Below are 18,561 nucleotides of genomic sequence, written 5' to 3' on the forward strand. Positions count from 1 at the left end.
GGGACCTCATCTAATGACCCCATTTAGGAACCCCCAAACCCCAGGAGAGCAACGCTACAACCAGGCGCACATACGTACCCGGGGAGTGGTTGAACGGACCTTTGGGCTTATGAAGTCCCGCTTCAGATGCCTGGATAAGTCTGGGGGTACACTGCTGTATTCCCCTGACTTTGTGTGCCAAATAATTGGGGCATGTTGTATACTCCACAACTTTGCCCTCAGAAGGGGACTGCATATTGACTTATGTGATGACCTGACCCCTGACCCAGGCAATACCCCCCCAACCAACTCTACCCGGTCTGCTGAGGGCACAGCAGCCAGGAGACGCCTTGCAGAAGGCATTTTTTCCCAGTAAACGTACATGATTAATGTCACAATAAGAATGTATCTTTTCCCTGTAAATGCACATCAATAAAGTCACAATGATAATGCATGAATGCACACCACTGTGGTTCCTAGCACAGACACATCACATGCACATCGAATTGGATTAGATCCAAGTCCCCCCCCCCCCCTTTGGGACTTGGGAGCAGTAACGCCACGCCACGGCTCCAATTATGTCAGTGTGCATTCATACACCATTCAGGAACCTGGGATTGCACTTCTCCCTGGTCCTGGGGATCCCTTCTCCACCAAAACTGAGGGTGACACCCTTAATTTCTCAGGAATGCCACCCCCCCACATTCACACATCATTCACACACATAAATCAAATCATAAGTACAGAAGACCAAATTAAATAATAAAAAAAAAAATGCATAAACAAAAAAACAAAAGTATCCCAGCAAATTAATTAGCGGCGGCGATTGCTACGCCTTGGCTGGGCAGGGGCACGGGCAGGGGCACGGCCACGCCGTCGCGGAGGATGTCCATTGGGGGGGGGGTGAGCTGGGGAAGGAGGAGCCTCCTGGGGGGGTTGAGCTGGGGAAGGAGGAGCCTCCTGGGGGGGGTGAGCTGGGGAAGGAGGAGCCGCCCCTGCTGGCCTGCCCTCCATGGCCCCTGCAATGCGAGTGAGACAGGCAGTGAGGGCAGCCGCATTGGCCTGGCCAGACCTTGTATTGTCCTGCACAGCCTGGGTCAGGGCACTCAGCTCATGGGCCACGCGCGTTGTGGCGGTCTGTATGTCGTTCAAACATGTAATGACCGCCGTTGAGTTGGTGGCCACATCACCGAGTGCCTCCATCATTTCACCCTGGCTGTGCTCCATCTGCGTAAGTTTTTCCAGTATTTTTCCAAGAGTGCGGGTCTGCCGGGCATTGTCCTTCACCACACTGGCCGACAGACGCTCGCCCACAGCCACGGTCTCCTGGGTTGGCCCCCTGGCTGCCGCTGAGTCTTGCGGGCCTGGAGGAGGGGAGAGAGTGACCCTGGTGACTGGAGGCCTGTTGGGGGAGAAGTGGGAGGGGCTACCCCTGATGGTGGCCTGACTGGTGCCAGCCTCAGGGGTAGCCTCAGGGGAAGACTCAAAGGTCATCATATCAGTGGCCAGGAGGACTTTCCGGCCAATCTGCATATTTTCCTCCTCCTCCCCCTCATCATCCTCCTCCCACTCATCCTCCTCCCCCTCAACCTCCTCATGAGTGGAGGTTTGGCCAATCCCCTCCCCTGGGGAATCCTGCCCTTCTTGGGACTCATCATCAGCCTGTCTTGGGGGTGGTGCTGCAGCCTGGCCCGATGGGCCTGCAACCTCCTGGCCTGCAACCTCCTGGCGTGTAACCTCCTGGCGTGTAACCTCCTGGCGTGTAACCTCCTGTCCTGCAACCTCCTGGCCATCTGTGGAGGACACAAAACAATCACATGTTTGAGGAACCACACACTTGGCACATCTTCCCTTCCCCCACCCACACATGCTAATCAACAGAGAATAAACAAAAAAACCTACCTGTTCTCCTAGGAACATCTGACGTATAGCCAGGCAGGCCCACCACCTGCTGTGGGTGGAAACACTGGGCCACTGCCCATTCCTCCTCCGTCAGCCTGACTGGGCAGGGTCCCCCTCCTCCAGTGCCCCTGGTATGGGCGTCGATCCTTGCCATCTTATTCCGGACGACGCTTCTCAGATCATTTATTTTTTTCTGTATGCCAGCGGGGGTCCTAGTCTCCCCCCCCCCCCGCCGCATTGATCTGGTCGGTGATTTTTTTTATAAGCTGCCTCCTCCTGGCCGGGGTGGTGTTCTGGCTCTCAGGGCCATGCAGAAATCGCCCATATTTCACAATGCCCCGAGCAAGAATTTGCTTCTCTCCCAGGGTGAAATTAAGCTTCCTGCGTTTGGGGGGCATCACATACACCACCCAGCAACAACAAACACACCCGACAAACAATCTACAATACACACCCAAAAACCTGACAAAAATATATACTACAAAAAACTAACCAAAATCTAAACACACAAGGACACAGCTAATAGTAATTCAAAAACAAACACGCACCAACAAACAAACAAAAAACAAACAAACACCAAAAAACAATCAGCAAAAACAATAACAAACAAATTAAATAAAGACACTTCTCAAAAACAAACAACAACTAGACTCTCCAACTCCTCAAACACTTTTCTCACAAACACAACTTACCAACACACAAACAAACAGAGCAGAAGCAAATTGCTCATGGAAGGGGAACAATGGGATATACTTTTGCAAGGGAAGTGTGTGTGTGTGGTGCTTTTTACACACAGGGCGATCCTCAAACTAAGTACACTTGGCCTTTTACCTATCTCACTGATTGCGCCGAGACCAGTTCTGCACATGCCCAGTGAGGTCCCGATTCGTGCGCGCATGCGCAGTACGGCCGGCGCCTCATTTGCATGGGGTCACGGCTCATTACAATGAAGCACGCCCACTTCCTTCCCACTTGCAAAAACCCCGCCTTACGCCTCTGAATTTAAGTTACGCTGGCGCAAATTTAGACGCAAATGCGCTGTGGATACGGCACTTACGACACCAACTTAGGGCAAAGTAACTTAAATGACATAAGTTAGGACAAACTAAATTTGCACCGCTGGCTGAGGATCTGGCCCTCAGTTCTTTGCAATGGTAAGTTGGCCTCGGGCTCTGAGGGGGGAAAGCTATTCAGTGGTAGTATCTGGGACTTACCCCAATTAATCTTTAGGCCAGAGAAGTGCCCAAACCGCTCAATAGTCTGGAGAGCCCGACGGAGGAAGGGACCCGAGTCGGCTAGATACAGCAGCGTGTCATTCGCCTAAAGACTGATTTTTTTGGTCAGATACCCCGAGCTCAAGCCCTTGATCTCCGGATCTGCTTGAATAGCTATGGCCAAGGGCTCCGCTGCCAGAGCATAGAGCAGTGGGGAGAGCGGGCAGCCCTGCCTCGTGCCTCTACTGAGGTCAAACACCGACGAGGGCCAGCCGTTCGTCACCACCCTGGCAGTCGGATTGTGATATAGGAGCTGAGTCCATCTAATAAAATTGGGACCAAAGCCATACCACTCCAAGCATCTCCATAGGTATCTCCACTCCACTGAGTCGAACGCTTTTGCGGTGTCAAGTGACACCACTACTCGCGTCTCCACCATGTCATGCATCGCCTGTAAGTTGATGAAAAGTCTCCGGAGGTTGAAAGAGGTGTTTCGACCAGGCATGAAACCAGCCTGGTCTGGGTGTATGAGCGAGAGGACAACTTGATTGAGTCGGAGGGAGAGGACCGTAGCCAGAATTGTAACATCCACTTGGAGCAGTGATATGGGGCGGTAAGACTCGGGGTAACCTGTGTCTTTTCCAGGTTTAGGTATTAGCACTATAGTGGCTTCTCGCATGGACTGTGGTAGTGTCATATTTTTAAATAGGTCATTGTAAAGGGCTAGTAATTTGGGGGTGAGTACCTCACTGAAATGGGAGTAAAACTCTATGGGCAACCCATCTGAGCCGGGAGATTTAGATCTGGCAAAACTCGCCATGGCCAAGGCTATTTCGTCTGTGGTGAGGGGGGCTTCAAGTAAGGAGACCTGTTCCTCAGTGAGTTGTGGAAGAGAGACACTGTCTAAAAATAGGGTCATGGGGTGGCTGTCAGCCGGAGCTGTAGATTTATACAGGTCAGAGAAAAACTCTTTAAATTTAGAGGTTACCGCAGGCGGGTCCGTAATCCGGTCCCCCCCTGAACCGTGTAGAGCTATAACCACTGGGGGCCTGTCATCGCTGTGGACCAGATACGCCAGCAGCTTGCCAGCCTTTTCTCTATGTTCAAACATCTTCTGCCGAGCAAAGAACAGCTTCTGTCTAGCTCTCTCAAATTGCAACTGGTTTACCACTCTAGTCTGGAGCTTGAGATAGTTAGCATTAGATATAGAAGGGTCGGCCACATATGCCTGTTCCGTCCCAGCTAGCTCTGCTACTGCCCTTTCCAATGTCCCTGCCGAATCTGTCTTGATTTTGTTGATGTAGGAGATCAGGCATGCACGGGCATGGAGCTTGAAGGAGTCCCAGACCGCCGAGGGAGTTGCGGAGTGGTCATTATCCGCAAAAAAATTCCGCCACTCCTCCAAAAGCTCCTCTCCCTCCGGCAACAATGATAGCCAGACAGGTTCAAGCGCCATGTCCGCGTGGCCTATCCAGGGGGACACTCCGTGTAACCCAGTATGGGCTATGGTCAGACAGTAGTCTAGGGCCAAAGGAGAAGTCTAACAGTCTGGGCGTGAGGCCTTGAGAGATGAATATAAAGTCAATTCTAGACATTGATCCATGTGTGGCAGAAAAGCATGAATAAGCCTTGGCAAGGGGATTCTTATAACGCCATGTGTCGACCAGATGGAAGGAGGAAATCAACTTAGAGAACCTAGTGTCGTCGACTGGGAAGTGTGCAATTTGTCAAGAGTGGTATTTAGTACAGCATTAAAGTCCCCCAACCACACCGCCTGTGTGGTGGGGTATTTTGCCATGAAGGCCAGACCTTCCAGGATTATGGAGACACTAAAAGGGGGTGGAACATAAAATGCTAGAACAAGGAGAGGTTCTCCGTACATTTTTGCACATAAAAACACATACCTGCCCTGTGAGTCAGTAGGGACCTCCCCCAGCTCAAATTGAACCGATTTGGCTATGAGCACCGAGACCCCCCTGGAGTGCGACGTGTGAGTCGAAAGGTACGTCCATCCAACCCAAGGCCGCCTCAAAGCCATCTGCAACCGTCCCTCCACATGGGTCTCCACCAACACATCCGCCCGTTGTTGTTTCAGGAAGGTGAAGGCAGCCGCGCGCTTAACTTTGTCACGCAGCCCCCTCTCTTTCCATGTGAAGAATTTTAGGGACGCCATGATATAGGAGTTCTAGGAGCAACCATCCCGCCCTACATTGGTGGCGAACCATGCAGCAGTAGTCCTCAGCAGTAATAAATGCAGCCCATCAGTAAAGCACCAACATGACTCACAACAATTCTGCGTAATTAGCTTTTGACGTAGAGTATACACTATTGCATCCATTAACATTAAATAACATTTCCCCCCCTCCACCCCGCCCTGCACCTTGTCAAACTGATGCGGGCATCCACCCTAAACCAAACATATACTGTCATCCTGGAAAAATTGGAACAGGTAACCTGCAACCTGTGGGGGGAAATAAGCAAGGGGCCTCCCTGCCCACGCACAACCCAGCGGGACAGCATGGGGCAGAGCCAAAAGCACACATCGTAGGTAAGGATACTAAGTCCCAGGGTGCGTGCAGTCACTGACGCATCCCTCCCATGTCCCTGAGGAGTTCGTCTATGGTTCCGGGATGTACAGGGGGACAAGTCTCGCTGCACTGTACACAAAGTTCGCAGGGCCGCTAGTGTCCCAAGGCTCCCACTACTCTTGTAGTGCAGGATATATATTGAGCCTCCCTCAGGGCTCCAGGAGTACGTACAAAAGTACAGTCAAACTGTGCACCACAGATTCAAGTATGTCCATCTCTCGCTGCAGGCCAGTCAGGTTAGCAAAGAGTGGCAATAGCTCCCTAGACCTAGGTGATGATCAAATATTGGAAAACATAAAAAAAGGGGAAAAACAAAGGAATTCTCAAGGGGGAAACAGGTGGAGTTCTGGGCAAAAATAAAAATAATAATTCCCAAAGGAGCAGTCGAGCTAGCCATGCCATTCTACAAAGCTGGGTTTGTTGATAAGCAGTCGGTGCAAAAGAGAACAATAGCTTCTATACTCACACAGTCTCTAGTCCACATTCCCCGGGGCTGCGCGGCGTTCTAGCCAGGAGATAGCATCCTCAGGACTTTCAAAGAAAGACACTCTCCCATCATGCTCCACTCTAGGCCGGGCGGGAAAAAGCATAGTATATTTGTAGTTGTGTATGCGCAATCTGCGCTTGGCCTCCATGAACGTCTGGGGCCAGCGTTGAATCTCAGCCGAGAATCCGGGAATAAAGCTATTTTTACATTCCCAAAGGTTATTGTGATACATTTGCCTATATGTCTCAGTGTACTGCTCCCTGCTAGCCATGGGTAGAGGTAGAAAGGAATTTCATGTGTGATTCATTCCTCTGACAGGTTATTGACGTGCTAATGTCCCCTCACTATTCTAAACGTTAATTGATCTATTGTGTTGTGTAAAGAAGATCTGTGTTTACCCTTAAAAGATGTGTATTGTATCATCAGGCTAAATGATTAGAGAAGTAGTATGTTAATTATTCTGATTGCTTCAGTGTAGTAATTAACTCCAGTGATGTCTTTATCTAAAGAAATGTGTCTGCATGGTCGGCTCCGACTTGTCTCCTATAATCTGTATGGGAAACCCCACTGTGTGAGGGGGGCGTTCCTAACAGGCTGTAACCACATATAAGCTGAGTTTTTGTGTCAATAAAGTGTCTTGGTTCCAGCATCCAGTCTTGACTCATGTGTGGGGAATCCTGTGATGTTCTTGTATGGAGAGGAGGGAATGCTTGACGGGGATATCATACCGATACCGTCACAAATTGGTTGGCAGCAGCGGGATCTTCCCTTCTACTCTCCTTCACACCCGGATTCCAAGCAGACACTGGAAGAACTACTGGAAGGATTGCTAGCAACAAAACCAAGCGGGTCATCATAGCAGAATCAATGGAGCTAGACCAGGAGGACGGGATTGCAGCAACGCCAGCAGTACAAGAGATGGAGACACCAGTGATTCAGGAGGAGGAATCGCCAGCCAACAAGCTAATGAGAGAGAATCTAGCGTGGTTCGGCCCGAACCCAACGCCGGATGTGGTGCTGAAAGTGATGGACCTGTTAGTAAACGCAGAGCTACAGAAGGATAAACAAATAAGAGACACAGAACTACAGAAGGATAAACAAATAAGAGATGCAGAGCTACAGTTAAAACTGGCAGCAGTCCAACAAGCAGCCGCACCTTCTCCGAACAGTGAGTACAGCACAGCAGACGCAAGGAAGATTCCGTTTAGCGCTTTTAAAGCTTTTGATGAAAAGGACTGTGAAATTGATAACTACCTGGCGGATTTTGAGCGACAATGTAACCTGCACCGAATAGCTAGAAGAGACTGGGTTGCAATATTGTCAGGCAAACTGTCAGGCAAAGCTTCTGATGCTTTCCGGACCGTGCCAGATCAGGATATCCATAGCTACGCCAGGGTTAAAGAAGTGCTCCTGGCTCGTTATGCGGTAACCCCAGAGTCCCACCGACAGAAGTTCAGGGACTCACGCAAAACCACGAAAGACTCTTACGCAGAATGGGCATGCCAGTTGTCCCTGTCGGCCTCTAACTGGGTTAACAGCAGCCAGGCCACCACCGCAGAGGACATTTTGCAACTAATGCTCCTGGAGCAATTTTACAATCACATCCAGACGGACGTCAAGGATTGGGTGAGAGATCGCAGGCCCATGACTCTACCAGAGGCCGCGAAGTTGGCGGATGAATATGCGGATACTCGCAAGACAAACCAGGTCACACCACGGGTACAACCCCCACAACCAACGGCGCCCTCACACCCACCAGCCGCTAGATACCAACCGCCTAACAGACCGATGACATATAGCCCTCACTACCCACGCCAGGAGGACAACGAACAACGCTGCTTCCGGTGCAAACAGTTGGGTCACTTCAAGCAGAATTGCCCCATGAATGACAACACCAGGTCAAATTGGTCTCAACCTGGGTACCACCCACCAGCAGCAGCCCATTGTGTAGACTCGGCTTGGGATCCCCAGGAGCTGGGTCAGGAAGAACCATTGGGCACCCCTTACGAAGCCCTCATGGTACAATCTGTTATTACGGACAACAGGGAACACCATTGTCAGCTGGTCATGGGCGACAGCCATGAGCCGGAGGGGCCTTGGAGGGAGCTGGGCAGAAAGAGGCACCGCCAGCTACCCTCCAAGAAGAAGAGGTCCTGGAAGTCATATAACCAGCGGACCTGGGAGGAGAAGAAGCGACTGGAGGAGATGGAATCGCAGCGGGCGTCCCAGATGCGGGCCGAGATGTTCGCCAAGGGCCCACCGGTGGCCCCTTACACCACCACCCAGTTCCTGATGATGAAGGACCACGTGGAGAGCCTGCAGGACATGAGCAAGCAGGAGCTGATCCGTGAGTACATAGAGCTGGAGGAGTGCATAAGCCGCATGGAGGAGGAGAACAACCACCTGAGGTCACAGCAGGCTGACCCCCCCAGGCTCCATGAACTGGAGATGGAGCTGGAGAAGCTCCAAGAGGAGAACCGGCGGCTGCGGAGGGAGCAGGGGGTGGCTGACCTTATGGGGCTCTGAGTCCCCTCTCCCCCCCCCCCCGGACTCTGAGCACCAGTGCTTCAACAAATATAACTTTTCCTTTTTATGAATCTCCTGTGATTGTCACTTCAGAGCCATAACCTGCCCCCTCCCATAGCGGGACACCTAGACGGCGGCGCACAGACCCATTCGCTGTCTTCACACTGACTTCTGGTGACTTTGCAGATCGCACAAAGACTTGGGGACTGACCGGCGTGTGATCTGACGACCCGGTGACATACCTGAGTCTGAAGCAGTTGTCAAGGGAGGTCAGTCATGCCAAACGGAGTTAACCTCGGACTAAAAGCTCTGAACCCGTCAACCCTACTGGACCAGGGAAGGTCCAACCGGATTTGCCGGAGCAGGGAGCAAAAGGGGGGCCATTGTGATACATTTGCCTATATGTCTCAGTGTACTGCTCCCTGCTAGCCATGGGTAGAGGTAGAAAGGAATTTCATGTGTGATTCATTCCTCTGACAGGTTATTGACGTGCTAATGTCCCCTCACTATTCTAAACGTTAATTGATCTATTGTGTTGTGTAAAGAAGATCTGTGTTTACCCTTAAAAGATGTGTATTGTATCATCAGGCTAAATGATTAGAGAAGTAGTATGTTAATTATTCTGATTGCTTCAGTGTAGTAATTAACTCCAGTGATGTCTTTATCTAAAGAAATGTGTCTGCATGGTCGGCTCCGACTTGTCTCCTATAATCTGTATGGGAAACCCCACTGTGTGAGGGGGGCATTCCTAACAGGCTGTAACCACATATAAGCTGAGTTTTTGTGTCAATAAAGTGTCTTGGTTCCAGCATCCAGTCTTGACTCATGTGTGGGGAATCCTGTGATGTTCTTGTATGGAGAGGAGGGAATGCTTGACGGGGATATCATACCGATACCGTCACAGTTATGCTCCCCTTCATCCTCGACATCCTAAGGGCCGCATCCCGATCTTTGTAGTTAAGCATTTTCGCTATAAAGGTGCGTGGCGGAGCTCACTGCGGTGGAGGCCTGGCCGGCATGCGATGGGCCCTCTCCACCGCCAACATGGGGGAGAAGGCCTCCCTCCCATAGGATGTTATGAGGAGTTGTTCCAGGAACTCTGCCGGATCCTTACCCTCCGCAGCCTGTTCTCCATTTTGTCCTCCTTGGAGAACAGCTGCTGGATCTGCTGCTGCATGCGGTCCGCTCCAGTCTGTAACGGCGGGAGAGTGTCCTCCACAACACTGAGGCGGGTCCCTGCCATCGTCACGCGGTCTCTCAGATTGTGCAGGTCTTGCCGATGGAGGGAGATGTCCACCTTAACTTCCTCTATCTGCGTTGTCAGTGAGGTGTGGCAGAGCGTGATAGCCTCCAAGAGCTTGGCTCTGTCGCACGCCGGTCTCTCCTCACCCTCCTTTGCCGCGCCGCCATCTTCCTCCCGCTCAGCCGAATCTTGGTGCCGATATTGTGCCAGCTTCGCCGCGGTGGATTTTTGCGATTTCAGTGGCGACATGACGCCCGAGGGTCGGGGTGTCAAGACAGGCAAGTAGGGTATCAAATTATGGTCTGTGGAAGGCAGGATGCTTAGGATTGCAGGATCAATGGCCGGAGCTCCCTGGAAAGCGTCCTACTCCATGCACCGTCAGGCCACGCCCCCCCTAACTTCAGCTTTAAAGGTCTGACAGATTATGCCCATTTTTAGAAATGTTAAATTTTCACTCTTCTTTTGTAATTGGTAGTATATTTGTACTTTGTGCAAAACAAATATTAGAACCATACAGTCACAATATATGAATATTACAATAATATAATATTAACCATACATTCATAATATTAAAACATTCTTACCGTAAACCGCGGGGAAAGGTAGTTTTTCAAAAACCAGAACTTTATAGGAGTTTTTGTATGTCGAAGAACTGAAAGCATCATTATTCTAGAAATTATTTAAAGACAGACAAAATTCATTTTCACAACAATTTATAAAGATCATCCTGAAAGACATCATGATTTCCATTTCTCAAACTGGCAAGATTTTGATCTCTTGAATATTAGAGTAAATCTGTCACAAAACTGGACAATTCCAACTATGCATACAATGAACAAATACATAAGCAGATGTTACCTTAAATAAAAACTATGCCTAAGCAACTTAAAGATCCAGAGATATAAGCAGTTGAACTTGTATGTAAACCTCAACCTTTCTTCTAAATGTCAAGTATAGCCCAGACCTCCCACAAATTCCTACTGCTCATTATAATGGGCAAATGCAGTGTGCTTTTGACATCAGTTTGAGATTTTTTTTTGAGCTCACTGAGATCAGTGAAATCAAAACCCCCCTAGTTCCGCATAAATAGTCATTGGCAGTGAAATTACCCCCTATCCTGGGCTGCTCTCTCTCTCTTTCCAAGCCAGGACTTTACATACACAGTGGAACCTTGGATCACAAGCTTATCAAAGCGAGTTTCCCCATTGAAGTCAATGGAAACGAAAATAATTTGTTCCGCATTGACTTCAATGGCATGCAATACCACATGTGGCCAGAGTCGGGGGGGGGGGGAAGCCTTGGAAATGGGCAGAAAGGCCCGAGGACAGTTCGGCTGACCTCGGGAAACCTCGGAAAGACTCCGTTCATGAGCCTTTTCGAGGTCAACCGAACTGTCCTCGGGCCGTTCGGCTCCGGCACCCCCCCACCTAAGGCCAAACGTGGTACTGCACACCGCTTTGGACCGAATCCTGCTAGTTTTCCGAGACAACACTTGCAAACCAAGTTAGGATTTTAGGAAATACAGTGCTTGTATTGCAAAACTATTGAGCCATGGCTTGACTAAGCACTGACGCCAGTGCGAAACGTTGGCCATACTGATTTTTGTGGGCTTGCAGTGACTGTATGCACAGTTGAAAATAAAGACATCTCTTTTAAAGAAAATTTTGGAGTGCGGCTGTCCAGCTTTTGTTCTTTTGTTTTTTGCCATTACCGCATTGTCAGCACCCTGGTGGTTCAACAACCCCTGATCATCACGAGGCTCACTTGGAGCGGTGAGAATTCTGTCTGATTGCAAAACTATTGTTAACCGCGTTACTCACAATCCGAGGTTCCACTGTACTGTGATCAGCGATAATTCTGCCCACAGTATAGTCTCTCTTTCAGTGCCGGGTGTTGAGTGTGTTCCAGCACCTGGCACATGCTGCCATTCTGCTTTCTCTATGATGCACAACAGAAAGATGGTCATTTGGTCACAATGGCGGTCATAGATCGTTACTGCAGATATACTTATGACACTTGATTTCAATTTGAAATCTGTAATGGCAGCTACTGGTCCTGGTAAATCCTGCTGACTGAGGAAGGACATCTCTGTAGTTTTACAAGAAGGAAAAGCCAAAAGGCATATAGGTACTGTTAGCTGGATTCAGAGAGATTTAACTGCGCTCTAACTTACGGCAGCGTAGTGTAACTGGGCCGGCGTAAGCCCGCCTAATTCAAATGTGTAAGATGTGGGCGTGTTGTATGTAAATTCATTGTGACCCCACGTAAATGACATTTTTTTTTACTAACGGCACATGCGCCGTCTGTGGACGTATCCCAGTGCGCATGCTCCAAATTACCCTGCAAAGACTCATTGGTTTCGACGTGAACGTAACTTACGCCCAGCCCCATTCACGGACGACTTACGCAAACAACGTAAAACGTGGTCCCGACGTCCATACTTAACATTGGCTGCGCCATCTTTATGGTGATTTATCTTTACGCCTGAAAACGCCTTACGTAAACGGCGTATCTTTACTGCGACGGCCAGGCGTACGTTCGTGAATAGGCGTATCTAGCCGATTTAAATATTCTAGGCGTAAATCAGCGTACACACCCCTAGCGGCCAGCGTAAATAGGCAGCCAAGATATGATGGTGTAGGAGACTTACGCCGGTCGTATCTTAGCAATATTTAAGCATATCTCTGTTTGAGAATACGCTTAAATATACGACGGCGGGGATTCAGACTTACGACGGCGTATCTACTGATACGCCCGTCGTAAGTCTTCATGAATCTGGCCCTGTAACACTGATGGACAGAGGTCAGGAAAACTGGTAAAAGGAATAGCAACTGTGTAACAATTTTTCCTACAGTTTAGAAATGTTCTGTCCTTTAAGGGTTCACAAACATCAGTTTCTGTTCTTTTATGGCAGATACTTATGGCCCAAACAAGATTAGAGAACAAATATGAATGTCTCTAAAAATCCTACAATACTAGGTGATGCAGCAGGATTTTATCACCGTCAAAAATTTCATAGCATCAATATTTATGACTGCTCACTTGAAAATATTGGGCACGTAACGAGGTAAAATTTAACTACAACTATCTGAAGGAGAAAAGATTGAAATATAACTTAATCATCTTTTGATTAAATGTCTGCATGATGTATTCTGGCATGCCCAATAATATTGTCATTTTACAACACAAGCTCAGCTTATGAATTCATCATTTTAAACCACAAAAGGCTGGGTGACCTTGAAACACAAGGCACTCAAGCATATATGCTCATTTCCCTACCTAAACATGGTAGATAATAAATAATGTTTATAACTCAAAGCAACAGTGAGAGCTGCATTTTATTGAAAATGAGAGGACAACAAAGCCAGATCAAGCTTGCACTGGACACTTTTTCCATTGGCTTAATTTTAGCAGAAAATTGCTCTTTTATATCACACTGGTAAGTGACCTGGGCACTGTATGGCAGTCCTTTAAGCGTTGAACATTATTATTTGTATTTAACTTAAACTGATATTAACCTTCATACAGCCTTATCGCAACACTGATTCAAAGTTTTAATCCTATGTGAAGGATCAAAGTAATTTTTGGCTTGGATATCTATTTTTTACGTTTTATTCATCTTTGCTGGAGCAAATAGTAGCTGTACCTAGAACCAATACAGAATACAAATATTGTGCTAAAGGTGAATGTTGGTTAGGACTCCCCATTGTTTATTATTATACATTAAAAAGATTTCTATAGATAAGAATTCTTAACTTTTATGTCCGTTTAATTCTGTAAATTGTGCCCCCTTAATTCCCTAAAGCCAAAAGCATAACATTTACCTGGGGTTGACAAATAAATGTGTACGTTGCTCCACACAATCTTTTGCAGTCGGTTTAAAATGTTTGCCTAAATTGGCATATAAGGGAAGATGAGGTTGGAAAATGGACACATTTATAATTGGAATTAGCACCGGAGGAGCTATTTTTTGGGGTGAAGGTGTGGGGACTCCATATTTCTAAAACTGTATCAGTGATGTCTTCATCAGTATAAACTGGGAGTTCTCATTAACAATGGGGTAGATTTACTAAAGGCAACTAGACTGTACTCTGCAAGTGCAGTTACTCCAGAGCTTAGTAAATGTCACGAAGCATCACTTTAGAACAAATACCCAATCACATGCAAGAAAAACAAACAAACAAAAAAACATTTTGCTTGCATATGATTGAATGATAGAAGTCAGCCGAGCATTCCCTTATTTACAAAGCTCTGGAACAACTGTACTTGCAAAGCGCAGTGTCTATTTTGCCTTTACCACCCCAATGAGTCTCTAAAACTCTACTTTTTATCTTGAAGTCAGTCCTCAGTAATACTGGTAGTTTATATGTAGACTGAAAAGAAGCAGAGTGGGTTTCAGAAAAGCAATAGGTGGATGACTCTGGCAGCAGCATTCATGACGGATTGAAGGGGTGATAGACTATGTAGAGATAACCTAATAAGAAGGGAGTTGCAGTAGTTGAGGTGGTAGATGACCAGAGAGTGAATTAAGAGCTTTGTTGTGCCATTGGTTAGAAAGGGGGGTATTTTGGAGATGTTGCAGAGGTTGAGACGGCGAGATTTGGACATGGGGCTTAAAGGAAAGTTCAGAGTCCAGGACTACACCTAGAACCTTGCCATGCGGGGATGGGCTTATAGTTGTGCCATCGATTTTGACAGAGAGCTCAGGGGAAGGGGCACATGGGGGAGGAAGAATTATAAGTTTGGTTTTGGAGTTTGAGGAAGTGGTGTGACATCCAGACCGATATATCTGATAGCAATTTAGTGATACGTGAGGAGACAGAGGGAGTGAGCTGAGGGGTAGAGAAATCAATTTGGGTGCTGCCAGCGTAGAGGCGGTATTGGAAGCCATGACTGCCATCAGCTGACCCAGAGAGGAGGTGTAGATTGAAAATAGGAGAGGTCCAAGAACAGAAGCTTGATGGACCCCAAAAGAGAAAGGAAGAGGAGAGGAGAAAGTAAAATTGTAAGTAACACTAAAGGTGCGGTTGGATAAGTAGGAAGAGAACCAGCGAAGAGTACAGTCTCGGAGACCAAAGGCGTGGAATTTTTTGAGGCGAAGGGGGTGGTCAACCGTATCAATGACAGTAGAGAGGTCCGGGAGTAGGAGTACAGAATAGTGTCCATTGGTTTTGGCCGTTAGTAGATCATTGTTAGCTTTAGGGGGGCAGTTTCTGTGGAGTGTTGAGGACAAAATCCAGACTGAAGGGGATCAAGAAGGCCATTATCAGCAAGGTGGATGCTCAGTTGGTTGTAGACCAGACGTTCAAGGAGTTTGGATAAAAAGGGGAGCAAGGAGATGGGGGTGTAGGTTAAGGTTAGATGTTTTCCAGTGAGGGCTTTTTAAGTATGGGGCTGACAAGTGTATGTTTTAGAGCAGGGGTCCTCAAACTTTTTAAACAGGGAGGCGGTTCACGGTCCCTCAGACTGTTGGGCGGCCGGACTATAGTTTAACCACTTCAATACAGGGCTTTAAAACCCACCTCCATACCGGGCCTATTCTGGCACTTCTCTCCTACATGTACAAATCATCATTCTTTTGCTAGAAAATTACTCAGAACCCCCAAACATTATATATGTTTTTTTAGCAGACACCCTAGGGAATAAAATGGCGGTCATTGCAACTTTTTATCTTGCACAGTATTTGCGCAATCATTTTTTAAACGCCTTTTTTTTTGTAAAAAATGGTTTCATGAATTAAAAAATAACAAAACAGTAAAGTTAGCCCAATTTTTTTGTAAAATATGAAAGATGATGTTACGCCGAGTAAATAGATACCTAACATGTCATGCTTTAAAATTGCGCATGGAGTGGCGCCAAACTTCGTTACTTAAAAATCTCCATAGGCGATGCTTTTAAAATGTTACAGGTTACCAGTTTAGAGTTAGAGGTCTAGTGCTAGAATTGTTGCACACGCTCTAACGCACGCGGCTACACCTCACGTGTGGTTTGAACGACATTTACATACGTGGGCGGGACTTACGTGTGCGTTCGCTTCTGGGCGCGAGCTACCAGGGACAGGGGCGTTTAATTTAATTTTTTTATCTTACTTATTTATTACACTTTTTTTTAAAAAAAAATTCCGATCACTTTTATTCCCATTACAATGTAAACATCCCTTGTAATGGGAATAGTGTGCGACAGGTCCTCTTTAAGGAGAGATGCGGGGTCAGTCAATAAGACCCCACATCTCTCCTCCAGGCTGGAAAGAATGAGATCAAGAAACAAAATTCACAGATCTCATTCTTACTAGCCGCAATTGTGGTTTGTTTACTTACGGGTACCCGGCGTGACGTTATCACATCGCGCCCAGGCCTCCGACGGTCATAGAGATGACTGGTGACCATCTGGTCACCAGTCATCTCTATGCCTCCCATCCGGCGCACGGCGATCATCTCTCTGGGCCCTCGATGGCACGGGAGAGCCCGGATAGCGGCGGGAGGGGGGGGATGTCCCCTCCCGCCGCCTATAAGAACGATCAAGTGGCGGAACCACCGATATGATCATCCTTTTTGGACGTCTCATGACGGCGTGCGGTTTTGAAGTGGTTAAAAAAACATGAACAAATTCCTATGCACACATCTTCTTTGTAGTGCAAAAAAAACAGGGAAAAACGATTTAATATTTAAAAAAACATTAATCAACATAAACATATTAGTATTTCACAGACTCCCCCCATCACAGATCCCGCATCACAGAACCCCCCCCATCACAGAACCCCCACCCCCCCATCACAGACTCCTCTCCATCACAGATTCCCCCCATCAAAAAGCCCCCATATCACACACGCCCATCACAAAGCCCCCCATAACAGACTCCCCCCATCACAGATCCCCCTATAAGATTCCCCCCAGCACAGACTACACCCATAATAGATTCCCCCATAACAGATCCCTCAGTGATATTACACAGCTGCCCCTTCTATAGTATCACAGCACCCCCCCCCCCTGCTGTTACCTTAATCACACAAGACGTGAAGCAGGGCAGGTTCCGGACTAAGGCCAGAACTTTGCAAGTAAAAGGCAAGTGATTGATTGCTGGGACCGCCCCGCTGCCTAGTAACCAATCACCCATTTCTTAACTCAAAAGGTCCCGCCTTTTGTCTGGACCTGTCATGTTTCTTGTCCTGTGTGATAATGGTAGCAGAGGGGAGGGGGATTGCTGCAATGTTAAAGGGGCAGTCCGCGGGCCGGGTAAATCACACTGGCGGGCCAGATGCGGCCTGTGGGCCTTGGTTGAAGGACCCCTGTTTTAGAGAGTTGGGGAAGATGCCAGAAGAAAGGAAGAGATGGAAGATGTGGGTTAGAGAGTGTAGAATACAGCCGGAGGGTGAACGTAGCATTTGAAAGGGGACAGGATCCAGAGAGCAGGTGGTAAGATGGACGTTAGCAAGTAGTTTAGCAACCTCATCTATAGTGGTGGGGTTGAAGGTAGAGAAGAGTTAACCGGGACGTGATAAGTTGCTAATGAGTGATAAAAATAGGTCTGCTTGGCAGTGAGGAGGCTGGAATTTTATTTTCGGAGGTTAGATTTATATTGGTTGAAATATTTCTGAGACTTAAGCTTCGTACACATTGTTGGCCAACAGAGTGTCTGATTTTTGTCAAAAGGGCGTGTGCCAGGATCTTGTCTTGCATACTAGCGGTACACAATTGTCGTGCCACAAACACGAACGTACTGACGTACTATGAGGAATTTCAGCTCTTGAGTGCCACCCTTTGGGCCCCTTCTGCTAATTTTGTGTTTGGTGAGCATTGATTCCGAGCATGCGTTTTTTTACGTTCGACTTTTGTGTGACAGATTTGTGTACTGACCATATACGAAAATCAGACGTGCAGCCATTGTCCGCCAAAAATTTACTGGCCTGTCATCTAACATTTGCAGTCGGACAACAATTGTCAAAAGGCACATACTAACGGTAAGATTTTAGGACAAAAGTCTGTCAACAGACAATGCTCTGCCAACAATATTGTCATGTGTGCAAGGCTTTAGTCTTATGCCACAGACGCGCATGAGCACAACTATATTTTTTCTGACTTCTAGTATAATCTTTTTGTCAAGGTAAAAGGGGTCGGGCCTGATTCTGTGTGTAGTGAGGGGGGCCAGTGAGTCCAGTGAGGCTAGAAGTGAAGCGTTGTAGACAGAGGTGGCTAGGTCGGTGTAGGATAGGGGTGAGATTTTGTCAGAGGTCGTCGGTAGCAGAGTAAAGAGAAAGGTTGAGATGACATAGGTTTCCGTTGGTAACTTTTAGGCGGTTGGAGGGAGAGGAGGTGAAGGAGAGGGAGAGAGTGCATGGTTGGGGAAAAAACAAGGTCAAGGGTATTGCCTACAGAGTGAGTAGGAGCATATGTATCCACTGCTTCAGGTTAAAGGAGGAGGTTAGGCTGAGAAGTTTGGAATTGGCAGGAGTGTTAGTTTCAATAGGGATGTTGAAGTCACCCAGAATGATTGTGGAGATTTCAGAAGAAAGAAAGTAGGGTAGCCAGGCAGAGAAGTCATCAAGAAAGGTTGATACTGGTCCAGGGGGCCTGTAGATCACAGCTATCAGTGGGAATTCCAAAGGGCACAAGAGAAAGGGAGTCT

At 47.8% G+C, this 18,561-nt stretch overlaps 1 protein-coding gene across 3 annotated transcripts in view; it reads right to left on the reverse strand.

The window, feature by feature from the left end:
* The window catches only part of UGGT2 (UDP-glucose glycoprotein glucosyltransferase 2), a 446,216-nt gene that overhangs the window by 45,227 nt on the left and 382,428 nt on the right, over nucleotides 1-18,561 (reverse strand). For all 3 annotated transcript variants that reach the window (XM_040336106.1, XM_040336105.1, XM_040336104.1), the window contains exon 33: nucleotides 10,524-10,608. In XM_040336106.1, the coding sequence (XP_040192040.1) occupies nucleotides 10,524-10,608 (85 nt within the window). The remainder of the gene's footprint in view (nucleotides 1-10,523; nucleotides 10,609-18,561) is intronic.

The sequence above is a fragment of the Rana temporaria genome, chromosome 2 (genome assembly GCF_905171775.1).
Source record: "Rana temporaria chromosome 2, aRanTem1.1, whole genome shotgun sequence".
NCBI lineage: Eukaryota > Metazoa > Chordata > Amphibia > Anura > Ranidae > Rana > Rana temporaria.